General features: G+C 39.7%; 2 protein-coding genes across 7 annotated transcripts in view; both read right to left on the minus strand.

Annotated features, from left to right (window-relative positions):
• ppp1r13bb (protein phosphatase 1, regulatory subunit 13Bb) overlaps positions 1-9,550 on the minus strand; it is a 32,106-nt gene extending 22,556 nt beyond the window's left edge. For 2 of the 6 annotated variants that reach the window (XM_079645964.1, XM_079645961.1), the window contains exons 1-3: positions 9,157-9,550; positions 8,781-8,917; positions 29-176 (exon numbers count right to left, since the gene is read on the minus strand). In XM_079645964.1, the coding sequence (XP_079502090.1) occupies positions 29-176; positions 8,781-8,789 (157 nt within the window). In that variant the 5' untranslated portion in view covers positions 8,790-8,917; positions 9,157-9,550. The remainder of the gene's footprint in view (positions 1-28; positions 177-8,780; positions 8,918-9,156) is intronic. The other 4 variants (XM_079645960.1, XM_079645959.1, XM_079645963.1 and 1 more) reach the window with 2 other exon arrangements.
• A 1,763-nt stretch (positions 9,551-11,313) lies between these two features.
• LOC307016080 (adenosine 5'-monophosphoramidase HINT3-like) lies at positions 11,314-15,291 on the minus strand. The gene is made up of 5 exons (XM_079645121.1): positions 15,121-15,291; positions 14,224-14,341; positions 13,835-13,904; positions 13,228-13,354; positions 11,314-13,099 (listed from the first exon to the last, which is right to left on the minus strand). Exons 1-5 carry the CDS (start codon positions 15,220-15,222, stop codon positions 12,869-12,871), a joined length of 648 nt encoding a protein of 215 aa, XP_079501247.1. The 5' UTR covers positions 15,223-15,291; the 3' UTR covers positions 11,314-12,868.
• Positions 15,292-16,993: the final 1,702 nt, after the last annotated feature.

Consider the following 16,993-nt stretch of genomic DNA (forward strand, 5'->3'; position numbering starts at 1 on the left):
AAAAGAGCCCAGTGTTCTGAGTTCTTACCGTTGCCTCTCCAGACCTCAGCCAGGTGGCAGCCGCTCTCCCCGGGCTCTTTGCAGAACTCCACGACATCCCGGCACGTCGTCTCAGGGGTGATGGGCACCTCCGTCACAGCCTGCTCCCCATCGCTGAGGTACACCGTCAATATCATCTATGAAGATGGATAAAAACACACAAAAATCAGGAAAGAAAAACACAAAACAGTGGCAGATGATACTGGCAGAAATGGACCTACAGATGGCGTTACATGAAAATGTGTTCTCTCTTGAAATATTACTACAATTTAGTTTTTGGGTAACACAAAGCCTAGTCTGCTGATGGGACACTTTAAACATCCACCAGGCCCAACTGTTAGCTTGGACTCATGCCTTTGCCTGCCACATTTCTGTTAACTATGATTATGGCGTGCCGAAGTGTTAAGGATACACTGTTTAACCTGGGAGGTAAGACATAGCAGTGCAAGCCCCCACATGCTTCTGTCTATGCACACATATCAGTAAAAGCAGAGATCTAACGCCCTGCTTTCCAAGTGCTAAACAAACAGCTTTCAGGACGAGACACGTTGAGTGAATGAACATCAGAGGAAACTGCAGGTCTAACCTGAACATATCCTCTTGAATGTGAGCTACTAAACGGCTTCATGGGGTAGCCCGGAGCCTGCAGAAGACATGATGAGGACTGAAATGTGCTAAATGCAGCGTCAAGTTATCACCTGCGAGTTCCTTTGTAGCTGCAGCGTAACAGCATTCTAGAACTCTAATGTCCAAACAACTTCAGCCGAATGGAGAGGTGATGAGGAAAAGTTCAAAGCAAATATGAACTCTGGACTAATCCTAAACACACTGCCGGCAGAGTGCGTGTCTTTTGTTGGAAGGGCTAAATGATGGTTGATTAATCGAACAGCTCATTGGTAGGAAATTAACAGCTAGGTTCGAAACGTTTGGAAAAATATCTATTTCAGTTTTTTTTTTTTTACCAATTTTGATTCAAATGTTCTATAAATAAAACTATAAGCCTAGTTGGTGTTACACACAATATTAAACAAAAGATAAGAAACATTGCATTAATATAGGGTGATTGTGCTTCTTTCTAAAAATAATTTGCCTAACATAAATACAGTGCAGCATATCTTATTCATCAGAGAACAGACTAGAGTTTCTAGCAGTTTGATCCAAAATGGAATTCTAGTTTTCATTTATTTTAAGCGGTCATGGTTAACAGAAATTTGAGATTATTTTATAGGGGAGGTTTTATTCTAAACTGGAATATGTACAAAAAAAGAAATTAAATAACATCATTTGGGATCAGGAAACATATATTGGCAATTATTTGGCCTTTTTGTATTCATATTTTTTGTATTTATTATCATAAATTAACGTCATGTTATTTTTCCTCCCTCAGCATATTTGCTCTATTTTTATATAATCTCTGTAGAGCGTAGACCAATTATGGTAATATCTATATGCTAATGTAACAACTGTCTCATATTTAGACAAGATTAGATGTAATTGGACACACACACACACACACACACACACACACACACACACACACACACACACACACACACACACACACACACACACACACACACACACACACACACACACACACACACACACACACACACACACACACACACACACACACACACACACACACACACACACACACACACACACACACACACACACACACCAGCTAGAAGAAGAAAAAAAAATCCCCAAATCCAGATGGTCCAAGATGATAAAAACCCATGTAAGAAGATTCAATGATGGCAACACATTGAATCACTGGGTTAAACATGTCTGTAAAACCACTGAAAAAAACCGCACATTTTCACAATTTGGCAATTCATTTTCTGGGTAAACAACTTTGTGGATCCTAGAATCAGATTAATCAGCTTCTGGTTAAATAAAGCCAAAATACAGGATGAGAGGAGCAGTGGAAAATGTCCTCTAGTACTTTATACACAGAAAAAGAAAGAAGTTATGCCATAAACTGTCGTGTTCAAGGACAGTCAGTTGAATTACAGTTGCAGTCAGTTTCCCATCTGCCTTCGTTCAACCTGCACAAATTAACTTTCCCTTTATTGCTATTAAATGTTTTTGGGAGATGAGAACAGACCAAATGGTTTAATATAAACCTCTTTATATGCAGTGTTACAGAACATCGACATGATGTGTTTCCCTTCTGCCAGATTGTCATTGTTTCACTCTCGGGGGTTGAGGTGTGCCTTCCTGTTTCATTGGACAGTGACGAGCTCACAAAATAAAGTGCAGAGAGCCAAAATGGAGAGTACCTTCATACCAAAGCCAAGAGTTTGAAATGGATGTTCAAAATGAAATAAAAATGCTGGCTGTGTTTGAAAAGACTGAGTGTTATCATGACCTTCATGCATGTGAGATGCGGGTTTAGTTTAAGTAAACAGAGTAGAGAGTCCAGATTTCTTATTTTCCAGTAGCTTGCTTTTTAACTTGCATAGCTTTTGCACATTGTAAAGAAACAGTTCCAGAATAATGCAAAGAAAACCACGTAATCAAGACTTCAATGAAAAAGTCATATCAAAAGGCCTCTGTTATCAACTTAGTTTACACATGGTTCACAATGTCAAACCAAATCAATTGGCCAAAACCTACAGACCACTACACACCTTACTCTGTGAAGTGTGTACAAATATGTAATGTATCAACTTCAATTCAGGCATTTACACCTCGCCCACTTAGTAGGTGCTCTGATGCAAAGTGCGACGTAGCTCGTACATAACAAAGCCAATGAAATGGATGTTCAAAATGAAATAAAAATGCTGGCTGTGTTAGAAAAGACTGAGTTTGTTCATTGAGATGTGAGTTTAGCTGGTTGTCAGTAAACAGAGTAGAAATGAGAAAATCCAGATTTGAGCCGAGAAACAGTTCCAGAATAAGTCAAAGAAAACCACGTAATCAAGACTTCAAATGAAAAAGTAATATCCAAATGCCTCTATGTCAAGTTTACACATGGTTCACAATGTCAAATTGGAGTCTACAATGCCAAACCAAATCAATTGGCCAAAACCCACAGACATTTACACACCTTACTCTGTTAAGTGTGTAGAAATACTTAATTTATCACTTAAGGTGCTCAAAGTGCGATGTGGTTTCCTTGATGCATAACCGTCTGTATGTGGGCCCTCAGGGTATATTTAGTGCTACAATGACTGTCAGAGTATGACATTTAATATCTAAGTTCAGTTACTGTCTGGGCTACGTATAGATTATAACTCCGGGAGTTCCTCGGAGACAAAGTGACTCACCCTTTGTAATAATGCAGCCGAGTGATTCATGGACATTTTCTGCAGCAGCCTAACTGAAACATTATAAATCACTCGTGCTTCGGAGCCTCTGCGACTTCACTCTAGTCTATTATGAATCTGAAAGCTGAGATTTTGGCAAATTCAGGAACAACTGGATGTATGATAAAGTGATACTGTAGTCGTGGCAATCTTAAACAATACTGTTCGCCCATAACATCCATCTATGACGAGTAATGGATGTCATTTTTGGGACCCTATCTGGAAGAGCATTAACAGAAAAAAAGGACATGGGGAGAAAATGAAAGTAAGCTGGGGAATAGTTATGCCTACATATTACTGATGGATAATTACTTTGCTAATCCCCCAGGGAAATTGGAGAGCTACCAGCTGCATAATAAGAGACAACATAGTACAGGAAGACAAATAATGAACACAAAACAACAACAACAGTGAGGTCAATAACAACATCGGTTTGAATACAGATCACAATGAAGCCACTATTGGAATGAGTCTTGGTGCATCCGTACACACATTAATGACTACACTATGTTTCAGTCAAATATGATAGGCAAGACATGTTATGAAATATTGTAGTAATAAAACTATATATAAATAAATAAATAGGGCTGCAATTGATCATTGTTTTCATTATTGATTAATCTGCAGATTATTCTGTAGATTAACCAACAATCATTTGGTTCATTGAATGTAAAATGTCTTAAAAATAGTAAAAAAATAAAACAGTCTAACCTAGTTTCTCAAAGTCCAAGGTGAAGTCTTGTTTTGTCATTCCTAAGCATATAAATACTCACTTTTGCTATGATACAAAACTGAAAAAAAGCAAAAATCTCAACATTTCCTGCCATTTCTGCATGAAAATGATCAATTATCATTTATTTTCTGTTGATCGACGACCCACTTAGTCAACTAGTAGATGCAGTTATAAAAAAAACTGGGTTGTTTTAGTTTCCTTCTTTTTTAGAACACCAAAATAATCACTTGACTGCAAATGTGGGCCTATTTGAAAACTAATCATTAAAAGCCAATACTGAATATTCTAAGCTAAACCTCTGTCACATAAATAGAAACCACTACATCCTGCGAATAACCATTCAGATGGTGACAGCGTAGAAAAGACAAACTCCAGTGATCCAGCTCTCTGACCCCTGGAGGAATACCAACCGCCCGCACTAAGTTGCGTCTGCCCATGGTCGTGGCTCTCTTCACTGCCCTCCGTTTCCTCCTGATCTCCTTCTTTGGTGGCCGGTGGTGCTCCTTTGCCCAAATGGGATTTTCCTTGGAGATGCTAACAAGGCCACGTAACACTATAGCGACAAACCGCTTCATCATAGCACTGCCGCTCTCGCAGGCATGAGACTTAATTGTTATGCCATCCCGAGCAGACCTCTGAAACCGACAGCGGTGCGTGCATTTGTAAAGTGCTGCAGAGGAGACTTGGGAGGAAGAAACACTTGCTGTATGTGTAATTCGGAGAGGGAGGGGAAGAGAGAGAGCAAGAGGGAAACAAACAGTAAAGGAGAGAAAGAGAGAGAGGGACCGGGAGGTGCCCACTAGTCCTTCGATTGGAAAGAAGTCCTTGTGTTGTGCCAGTGGCTGCAACACCAACGACTCCGTGCTAATGAGAATAAGTTGGCTGCAGCTCTGACTGGCAAGACGCTCAGGACACTATGATGAGGCAGGAAGAACATCATTCTTACTCTCCATGTTGGCTGAACACAGGGCGTCACAATGATGACATTTTAAGTGATGATTACAAATAATTGCAATTAAATAAATATTGTCTTGTTTGTTAGTTTATACCAAACAATTATAATGTCACAAAGAAGGGGTTTGGAGACTAACTTTAACCTATACTACCAACTTCAGCATACATGTATTATCTGCTTCAGTCCACAGAACTAATGTGTTCATCACGTGATGCTATGGAGCCTGAAATCCGTTTACCATTGACTTCCACTGGGAAGGAGAAGTCAGCAGCCATTTTTCTTTTTTAGGGGAATTACATTCCAAGTAAGAACACTTAAATATCTCTTATTAAATCATAAAGGTTGTAAAATACTGGATGCAGAGTTATTTTCCTTCCTGTTAGTGAGCTTGCTCTAAAGATCAGGGTAGTTTTAAACCAAACCCTGCTTTGAACGCTGTATCTAGTTCCATCCATCCATTTCATAATAGATATGAACCTTATTGCTTTATATTTGTTGCCACATTGATACCATTAGCTTCAAATTCCTTTATATGGGAATCAACAGTGAAATGATCGCAGTCAGCTCAAATAATCCCCATCAGGCGATTATGCAATAACTGCGACAGGCCTAGCTGTACATGTATAGAAACATACAGCGTCCCTTCAGCCCAGAGTCCTGCATCGGGTACCCGACGGGTGACCCGCAAAAAAGGTGATTCGCGGGTGGTATTTTTTCAAACGCTTTTTTCTGGGTAAACCAAAGATGATGCGGGTCGGGTCGCTGGTGTTGCATAATAAATATATTAAAATAATAATAATTTTGTTTAATGTTTAAATCCTCAGACCTCTCCCCCGCGCATCAATCTGCTGCTGAGCGCGCCACATTCAAAATGGCTGAGGTGAAGCTCTCTAGCGGAGAATACAGCATTTTCAATAACACTTCCTTAAGAGCGAAATCGTCTGGGAGGCTTTTGGTGTCATCCTAGATGGAGAGAATAACCAACATCTCACGCTTTTTGAGACAAACATGCGACTGCGTGTGTTAATAATTGCACGTCTTCACTGCTCATATATATGCGGGTTCGGGTCAGGTTGCGGATCTTGTGCCGGTGGGTCGAGTCGGGTTGCGGAACTAATTGGTGATATGTACGGGTAGCGGGTCGGGGTCCGGTATTGCACGTCGCGGGTGCGGACGGGAGCGGGTCTTGAAAATCAGACCCGTGCAGGACTCTGCTTCAGCCTGATGCTACTGTGGGCATCATCAGGAGATTGGGGGCTTTTATCATTTAACTCCTGAGAGGGAGAGTGGATGCTTGGCTGGCTTCATCTCCAGCAGGATGAATCAAACAGTCATTTTCTTTCACAAATCCTGTCACTCACTTACTATTAAAGAGGAGGTATACCTATGATGAATAAAGAAAGATCAAGCGCAGAATATTGCTTCCTGACAGCAAAGAACTTGAACTGAAAACGTCCACAAATGCAACGATTGAAGACATTGCAATGAAATAAAGATGGAGTCCACTTCTAAACGTATCTACTCATATTATGCCAGAGAAAAACCGTACAGTAGCACAGCAAGATAAATGAAACTAAACACAAGCTGAATTGTGTGAAACAACTAGTAGAGCACATACACTATGGTCAGGATTATGCATGACACACAAACAGCTTAATCATAGCTCAATCCAAGACAGCTATTGAGTGGGACATGAGGAGGTTGCCTTTGACATTTTTGACTAATATAGAAACCACATTTCGTGCAGCAAAATATCCCAAACACTCAAGATGTTAATGAACCATATAGAGGCAAGATGAGGTAATGATGTGGAATAAACTGAAAGCCTCATAGAAAACTATTCAGAAAATAAATGCTCTTCTTACTTCCATTGAAATTATAAACCTAGACAGGGCATGGGAACAAAGAAGATGTCATCTACTCTTTCAAAAAAAGGATGTGTCCCTGTCCCTGACTGAAAGCTGACTAATGTCCATGAGGGGAAGAGTCTAATTAATAATGCATATTGATTCAACCAATATGAAAGGAGGTCTAGCCTTTTTAAACAGGAGAGAGTTGTTTAATAAATCAAAAAATGACTACTTTTAGAAATTTGACAAAAAGGGTCTGACATTAAGTCATATATTCAATTTATGGCATTTGACTGTTTAATAGGGAGTGCTTTCTGGCCGAGCTGATGTCATTTTAGAACAAGCTCACGAATACCACCCAAAAATAGTATAAGCGACAACAAGATGCAATGTTTACGTTTTCCTGTAAGTCATGCTCTGCCCGGCTCGCTGTGTGAGATTAATGCCACTTGACAATCTACTCAGCTCCGAAGTTTCCCCTCAACAACAGAGCATTAGTGGACGCAGCCACACAGACCTAGATCTCCCGACGTCTCATTGGCTGCCCGAGTCACGCGAGACCCGAGTGCGGGGCTGCCTCCCTGCTCCACTGGCTCTTTGACTCTGATCGCCCGGTGGTGCCACAGGGTACAAACGTCTACAGAGGCGACCATCGCAGTCCCCCCTGAGAACTCTACAGTGAATACCGAGTAGCTTCTCTGTCGTCCTGTACTCCTGAAAACTCTCAAGCGTCACCGTGATACTGTATTTTCACTGGCCAAGAATCGCCTCCATATACGACAAAACCTTACTAAACCTGCAGTAAACTTATCCTGCGTCTGAGTTCATGTTCACACTCCCTGAAGGCCAAAGAGGCTGCTATCACTTTACCCACAATACACCACAGCATTCTCAGCACGACAGATAACAAAAGAAGTCTCAACAAAGCATGACTCCTATAGTGTTGCCGTTCAGGTAATCTACTCTTTGTCACAGAGCGTCTTGTAAGATAACACCAGGGAAAACAACAGATGGAAAAGAGTTCTACTTCATTTATCATGCAAGAACGAAGCAACGTTATTCAACACAAATGCATTATTATAGAGACAATAGTACCTGGTGTAGAGTAAACCTGTCCCGATATACAGCAGTGTAAATCAATAATGCATATAATTGCAGGAAAATGTATTCTATTCAGCGTTGTTAAAACACAAACCAAATGCCAAGCCCTGTTTAAATGTCTCCTGCCGAGGGGCCTTGTAACCATTAACATGAAAAATGTAAGTCCAGAAAGGAAATCAGCTGAAGTGATGACAAAAGATTAGGTACTAGAAGAAGTACAGTTTTTTTATTTCTGGGATAGATACAGATTAGTTGGGTGGCAGAGGGAAAGGAAAATGAACAGATATGAATCTTGCTTGAACTTGTGAGATGTACGACTGCACATTGATAGTCAGAGTGTAATACTAGCCTATTCATCTTAAATCGGTTAATCATCAAATTGTTAATGAAGACCCCCAAATGCTATATAGCAATAACAACATGTGGAACTATTCCTATTACTGCATAACACCTCAAAATGTTATGAACAACATTTATTTTTATAAATAAATGTATATATTCTTTAAGGTTAAACCTGCACCCTTGGAAAGACAAGAAAGTGCCTACATTGTTTTCATTTCTAGATATGTTTGATTTATTTGAGTAAGCCCTCTTTTAAGAGATGCATTTTTATTCATATCTTTTTGTTTGTTGTTTATCTTGCGCAACATCAGGCAGAGGTTTATTCATGAATTTAAAATGTATCTTAAAAATAATAATAAATGGTCTTGGCATATATCATGACATAATAAAGCAACAATAAGTTGCATTTAAATGCCAGAGGTGCAGGGTGTGAGTGGACTTACCGGCATCATATTGGCAGCTCTGATCAGAACCAGGGGCGCATCGGCAGGTGTAATGACGGCTCACCCTGTTATCTTCAATGGCACCTTAGCTAGTTTTAGTTACTCCAATGTGTCAACCAACTGGGCATCAGTCCTCTCTGTAAACCCCAAAACAAGCTGAATGAATATAGTGCTCTAAAACTGAGCAGGGAGGAAAAACAGCAGCAAATGCTATCAGCCACAGACGTGCAATTTAAATGGCCCAGGCGTGGCTCCTGCAGCTGCTGCTACAAACAAGCCTGGCTGTTAGCTCGCAACGCAACGCTGAGGCGATTTAAAATCAAATGACATGCACAAACTTGATAATACTAAAGCCCAACACATTAAATACACTCACCAATGTCAGAGAGAATGCATTGTTTCGGGGAGTAAATCTTAGCTACGTTACTGTTGAAGGCACGTAGCTAGCCGAGCCAGCTGTCAGCCAGCTAACTCTCTCCGGAGGTGCTAGTAGTAGCTGCTCTCCGAGGCGGCTAAAGGACGGTGAGCCACAAGATATCACCGCTCTCGTCGGCCCTTTGGCTCACATTTAATGCACATCGGCACCAGCTATCGATGGAGTATGCTGCAAGCACACGACAGAAAAATAAATGTCCCCCAGATTAGGTTAAATTGGCTTTTTTCGAACGCAATGAATCATCGTTAGCAGGCTAGCAGTGAAATTACAAATAGCTGGAGTCCAGTTGTTGACGGGGGGAGGGGCGGGGCTTCACCGCAGCAGCACAGCGTCAGGTCGACGTGAGACGTCAAGAATCTGACGTCACCAGCCAGGATACCAGCTGCAGGTGACAGTGTTACTGCTTTTACAAAAAATGAGAGAAATACATGTATTAATTATTTTACATGATAAACCAATTTGTCATTTATTTTATCATTGTTTGTACAAACAAAATGTGTGGGTTCATGTTGAGGACAAACAATACAACTTCAGTATGATATACACTTTAAAGGTGATGGATTTTATACAAATATTGTCTTATTTATACAACTAGGTCTGATTTTATTTTTGGGAACATTCACAAGAAGATATGGACTGACTCTAAACCAAATGTTGCACATTCATACCTAGATTTACAAGGCAACACTATCAAAGATATTAAAAAGAAAATTAAAAAAAAGAAGGCAATCAAAACCAAATGTGTATTTGATTCATATTTAATTTGAAATGTTACCGTTTTTTCACTAGTTTCTTTCTTTTTTAATATTTATTTAGTTTTTTTTAACTCTGTATAAGTACCTATGAACCCCTGAAGTTAATGTTTTGTTATATAATGTTTGAATAAAGGGAAATAAAACATATTATTATTGCCTGATTATTTGAAAAAATAGAACTAATGTTGGACCACACTTTTAACTTGATGTTACCCATCTAACATCCAATTCCTTCTTGTTTTTTCTCCTCATTCTCATATCACATGTTGTGCTTTTAGGTGGCATATTCCTATTTTCTGTCAACAATGGTTTAAGGAATATTAAATAAATGACCTGAAAATTCCTGATTTGTTCTCATACTTGATTAGAGAAGGCTTTATAAGTATTGACAGCCAACAGCCGTAAAATCCCCAGATAACATGCAAACATTTTGATAGATAAAAGACTTCAAAGGCATGTGGCCACATTTATTTATTTATCCTAACAGGATGAAACCCTCTGGATCTGGGTTTCAAGGGGCTTTCAATAAGCTCAATCTTGCAGGGAAAATAGCAGGATGATGCATTTTTAAAGGGTCCCAACAAGTTGTGCTGTTTTTGTAGATTTAGAGTAACATAAAAAAAGTATTGGTCTAAGAACTGATATATATATTTGTAATGAAGTATGACAGCTTCTTCTAGACTCTGACATGTTTTGCTGTTGATGACGGATGTTATAGTTTTGGACACCTTCTTCCTCAGTTTAGCTCAAGATGACACAAAGCTCCCTTTTCAATCTCCCTACAGACATATGACAAAAAGATTATAAAAGGATGGTTTGCAGCCCTGAAGGGACAAGGTGTGTATATCTGTATGTTAAGGTTGAAAATTAATCACAGTATTATAGCAGCATAATAATGTGAGAGAGGATTATGTTTTATGATTTTTGCATTCAAATCTTTACATAAGTAATACAAAAAAGTTGAGATTCAGCTTTTAAAGCCTGTATGTTTTATGGATCATAAAATCAAAACAAAGTGAGAGTTGAAAGTCACACTAGTGACTCCAAGTGGTGCACAGAGAGAAGTGACACTGTAATGTAAACCAGAAATGCATTTTGCCAAGAGCCATTACTCTTATCTTATATCATTTGAGAACCCTTTAGATATCTATGCACACCCTGCCAATTTAAAGTAAATATTGACATTTCTTCATAAAACCATTTACCTACAGTATTCTCATGAGTTTTTTTCTCCAAACAGTGTTCAGACAGAAACTGAGAAACACCTTAGAAATACCGTAGAAAACATTGACCCAAGTCGTTAATATTAGGTAATTATCAAGGATAATAAAACCATTAAGACTTTGTCAGAGAGGATTCCTTTATTTGGAGCTTCTCGAGACCTTTAATTACAATTAAAATCAGATAGGTTGTGACAGAAAATATCAAAAGGTATAAGCAGCTGTTTCAATTGATGAAGAAAGCGTACACACACAATCAAAAACAAATGTCCTCCATGGAGAGGAGGAGCAAACTTTGAATTTACAACAACCACAAGGGACAAACCGTACTCATTGTGCCTTTAAGTGCCATGAGCTTTCAGGTTCACAGTTCATTCAAATACAAAAGGCAACAAAACTAAATGCAGGTTATAGTCAGTAGTAATTGTAACATTAAGCCTTTCTGAGCTCTGATGATACGTGGTTTGCCCTTTACTCACGAGAGGTCAGCCATTCGGTGAAACATTTGATTAAACCAAACTATTATTATTATCATTATTTCATTAAATCACTCAGTTTACATTACATTGCATTTAGATGACGCTTTTATCCAAAGCGACTTACAATAAGTGCATTCGACCAAGAAGATACAAACTTGAAGAAAACAGAATCATATAAGTATATCAGGTTTCATAGAGCCAAAACAATTCAAGTGATACTCAACTGGCTTTAGATAAGCCAGTCCTTTATTAGTGTATAAGTGCTTTGTTAGTATGTAAGTGCTTTGTTAGTAATTCAATCGCTCGAAGTGGAGTTGAAAGAGATGAGTTTTAAGTCTGCGCCAGGAGATATGTAAGCTTTCTGCTGTCCTGATTTCAATGGGGAGCTCATTCCACCATTTTGGAGCCAGGATAGCAAACCCACAAGTTTTTGCTGATGGGAACTTGGGTCCCCCTCGCAGTGCGGGTGCAGCGAGCTGTTTGGCTGATGCAGAGCGGAGTGCACGTGCTGGGGTGTACGGTTTAACCATGTCCTGGATGTAGGAAGGGCCAGATCCATTCGCAGCATGGTACGCAAGTACCAGTGTCTTGAAGTGGATTCTTCAGTTACTGGAAGCCAGTGAAGGGAGCGGAGGAGCGGTGTGGTGTGGGAGAATGTTGGAAGGTTGAAGACCAGACGAGCCGCTGCATTCTGGATGAGCTGCAGAGGTCGGATGGCACATGCAGGTAGACCAGCCAGGAGGGAGTTGCAGTAGTCTAGGCGTGAGATGCCGAGAGCCTGGACCAGAAGCTGCGTCGCTTTCTGGGTCAGGAGGGGAAGTATCCTCCTGATGTTGTAAAGAGTGAATCTGCAGTAGCGGGTTGTTGCAGCGATGTTTGCAGTGAAGGACAGTTGGTTAGGGTTTACAAAAAATGGTCTTGAAGGACCGAAAGAACGAGATCGCGGATACAAGCGGCCGAGATGGGTTTTCTCCGGGTTCTCCAGGGTGGCTGGTGTCTCCCTTAGGGATAAGGTGAGAAGTTCGGTCATCCAGGAGGGACTCGGAGTTGAACCGCTCCTCCTTCGCGTCGAAAGGAGCCAGTTGAGGTGGTTCGGGCACCTAGTTAGGATGCCACCTGGGCGCCGCCCTAGGGAGGTGTTCCAGGCACGTCCAGCTGGGAAGAGACCAAGGGGTAGACCTAGGACCAGGTGGAGGGATTATATCTCTTCCCTGGCCTGGGAGGGCCTTGGGATCCCCCAGTCAGAGCTGGTTGATGTGGCCAGGGAAAGGAACGTTTGGGGCTCTCTGCTGGAACTGCTACAGTACCTCCGCGACCCGACCACGGATAAGCAGGAGAAGATGGATGGTCTTGATAGTTTATGCAGTTCACTCCACTCTCCCTTTACTATGGAAGCTTTATCCTTAATACGATTCCGGAGACTTTCTTCCTGTAAAGTGAAACATATTCTTTTAGATAGTGCAAGGGCAGAAAGGGTCCAGTTCAAAGAAAATAGTCAATATACTGTAAGTGTTTGAGTAACATTAAAGTCTCATATTTAGCCATTGAGCCTCTCACCGTAACAAAATTGTCCGTCTTTGGAATAAACTTATACATCAAGTGTCCGTATATTTGGCTGCGAGGAGCGAGCACATGGAGGTGGAGATGACCGACGGAAGTAAAGGGAGGTTGGTGGAAGCCGAGGCTGTGTAGGAAAACACATAAATGTAAAGGAAACATTTTAATAAATTCATAAAAAACTTAAAATAACAAAAACCTTTTGACAGAGTGAGTATTTCCACCTCTCTTAACATTTTAAGCTACAACCATATAGTCGGAATTGAGCTTAAAGGTGCATTTCAACAACAAAATATTCCTCTAGAGCTCACTGGTTTCTTATTTCTTATTTGTTTTAACCTTATGCAAAAGGGAAAAAACAACAGATTGCTGTTGGCGTAGATGCTGGATTATTTTGTTTGCACTTTATATACATATATTTAAAAAAAAAAGGAGATAGAATGCTTGTTTGGAGCCAGATTAGCGGTTTAACTCTTTGTGCTAAACTCATAGTCTTATGCCTGACATCCAGATATGTAGTATCAATCATGTCATTTAACTTTCCACAAGATATTCCTTTAAGCTTTGTGCTTATTGAAGGTCAAACACACACAACCGTTCTTCCTACCTTATATCCTCCATATTAGTGATCCCTTGGTCTTGTAGCACAGCTTTCCCCATTTCAGCCATCCTCTTAACTGTTGGATACAAGTTACAACACTTCAGTTATACCACTATTAGGGAGCCCCACAATAAGAGGAACTCAAATAAAGGATAAGGTAAATCCAGATGTTTAAAAGTAAATGCGGAAGTTGCAGTATCAGTTGTGGAAATACTTTCAGCAGCAGTCTCATAACACCTAAATAGTTCTAAAGGTATTGTAAGAGTCTTTGCAGCTTTATTTGTAGAAGCTGTAGTAGTGTGACTATAAGTAGTAAGGGACAGCAGGTCAGGAGAAATAGAGGTTCCGTGTTTTTGCAGAGCTTTTTATGAGCTTTTAGTGATCTTATGACTGACCGAGATCAACGTTTCCCCTGTGTAGCGAGAAGCAGTTCTGGATGTGCTGAATGGGTACAACCAGGTAGTGGTGAGGAGCAGCAGGGTAAATGTCTCTAAAACACACCAGCTCATTGTTCTGTCAGAGAGGAAGGAATAACAGATACAAAACACACACATTAACCTACAGCCAATGAATGCAGCATGAATAAAACTCAGATTTATTATTGTGGGCCCCCATTCTCTGGAACAACAACGTGTTTTTGCCGTGTTTGTGGCCAAAACTGGACCCTTTATCTGTTAAGTCTATTCTTAAAATGCATTGTTATTTATTTAATTTTGTTTTACCTAACTTATTGTACTTTTCTATAATTTTTTTTTTTACCATTTTGTAGTTTCTTTGCTCAAGTTATATCACCTTTAAATTGTTTGTATTATTATTTGTCTGACGTTTATTTCTTGTAGATCACTTTTTTACCTTGTCTTCTTGAAAAGGGCTATATAAAATAAAGTTTATTATCATTATTCAGATGCCTAATAACCTTTGTAAAAATGTAGACGTTTCTTCTTAACTAGCAAAACTAATAATGACATAATGTATTTTTAACCACTGCATAATTATCCATTCTCTGAAATGTAGAGACGTTGACCTTTAATAATTTTATTTTGTGTGTAGGCCTACCTCAGACTTCAACAATTGCATTGCTATTAAAACGAGAGTAAATATCCAGACCGAAAAAGGTCAACTACTTCCGCTATGATGAAAGGCACAAAATGAACATCTCCATTGTTGCCATTTCCTGATTTAAAGACTTCTTAAGGATAACCAAACTGTATTTAAACCCTTATATTATTGATACAATGGTGTAATGCAATAGAGGTGAACTTTACCTGCCGTTACAACTTTAAGGATCTTACCTTTTTGATGACTTGTGTTTCTTTGTCTTGACCGTTTGCTATCAAACAGAAAATACAAGTTTCATCGCTTTCTGAAGTTAACTTTGAATTGTTTCTCAACATTTTTCAGATGGTCTTTCTTGTTTCCTTCATAACGCGTTGCCGGTAAACACAACCTATGATAGAGAGGCGAAGTCCCGCCCATCTACTGGTTACCCAGGCTCAGAGCCCTAAGGCTCTGCCCAGGCTGTATGTGGACCAAAGATCGTCTATATTTACGAAGACATGTTACTCAATCTTGTTTCCATAAATCCTCACATCATACACGGTTTGAACCGTTTGAACACAATATTTCAAATCTTTTACTGGCTTTTTTAAACCGAAATAAACAAATAGAGTGACATTATAGAGGAATAAATGTAATGAAATGTGTGGGGGAAACTTCTGAAGCAATTGGAGTCACGACTCAAACACGAAGGAGTGCTGGAGCCAGATGTCAAACACTGATGGTTTATTTGAAGCTTCGGCCGGAGAATTCACAAGACATGTCACGGGCCACGAGTTGACCACACGGTTGAGAGATGCCACAAACAATAAATTCTGAAGAACCCTCCTGTAGCTTGAGGTTTTAACTAGTTCAGAGTGTAATAATCAACATTCTTCAATAGATAGACTAAACAGCTGAGGACAGGACACTGAATCACAGTCGTTGTCGCTTATGGCTCGGGGTCATCTACACCCATAGACTGTATTATATAAAGTCTACACCCCGAGAAGGATGTGTTCCAGGTGTCCCACAACAATAACGATCTCTGACAGAGAGTTGCCCGGTCATAAACTGGCAACATCAACAATATGCTAGGCCGAGGGCAGCCCCTCCTTATGGGAGATAATGGCTTCTCAAGGTTGGTCAGCTGCGTCAGAGGGCGAAGGACATGCAGGGCAAATTATTCCCCAACAAAATGTAACATTAAATATGTGAAAGGGTCAGATCACAGAAATGTCCTCTGAACTGCAAGTTCTTGGGATACAATAATAACTTGCATACAACTTCAAGTCATCATTAAAAACTCACCTGTTCATGGCCTTTGACCCCTAACCCATCACAGCCCCCGTGCTTCCACTCCCACTGCTAGTTATTTAATTTATATTTAATTATTTGCCTTTTACTTGTTTGTTTGTTCATAGCATGTAACGCGACCTTGGGTCCCTTGAAATGCACTATAAAATGTAATCTATTATTGTTATTATTAATAAGCTAAATTATTGGTGTAATGTTGTTAGAAAAAGTGGTGGGGCACATTTAAAAACACTACTGCATTAAGCGCCCCCCGCAAACCATACATATATTATATACATAGATAAGTATTGTAAGCTTATGTATGTGTATACAAACATACGATTACAATACTTTTTTTGACAACTAGTAAAGTAACTATGCTACACTGGGCAAAGCGGGAGCAACATTACTATTCTCTATTGAATTATAATATTAAACGTGTCGCAGGTCCAAATTGCACCACTTGGATGGCCAGAAATACACCCAAAAAGTGTGAACAGTCGTCAACATTGTACATGTTCTGTTGTGGAAATCTCAAAGCGTACAATTCTTTGTGCACGCTATTTTCAGAACATGTTTAACAAATGATCCTAATGCAAAACGGTGGGGAGCAAATTAGCCATTTACAAAAGTGGTTGGTCCCCAGCGTCCCCAGTATAAATGACACCTGTGGCTGTGAGCCAAATATAGATTTTTTTATTGAAAATTCAAACAATTTTAAGTTTCAACAAACTTAAACCTCTACTATTATCTTAACTTCATAATTTATTTCCCCTGTTTCCTCTCAATTGAATTCATTTAGGGCAGAGAGTAATTCAGTTTCATGTTCAGAGT

Source organism: Notothenia rossii (genome assembly GCF_949606895.1).
Source record: "Notothenia rossii genome assembly, chromosome: 8".
NCBI classification, from domain to species: domain Eukaryota; kingdom Metazoa; phylum Chordata; class Actinopteri; order Perciformes; family Nototheniidae; genus Notothenia; species Notothenia rossii.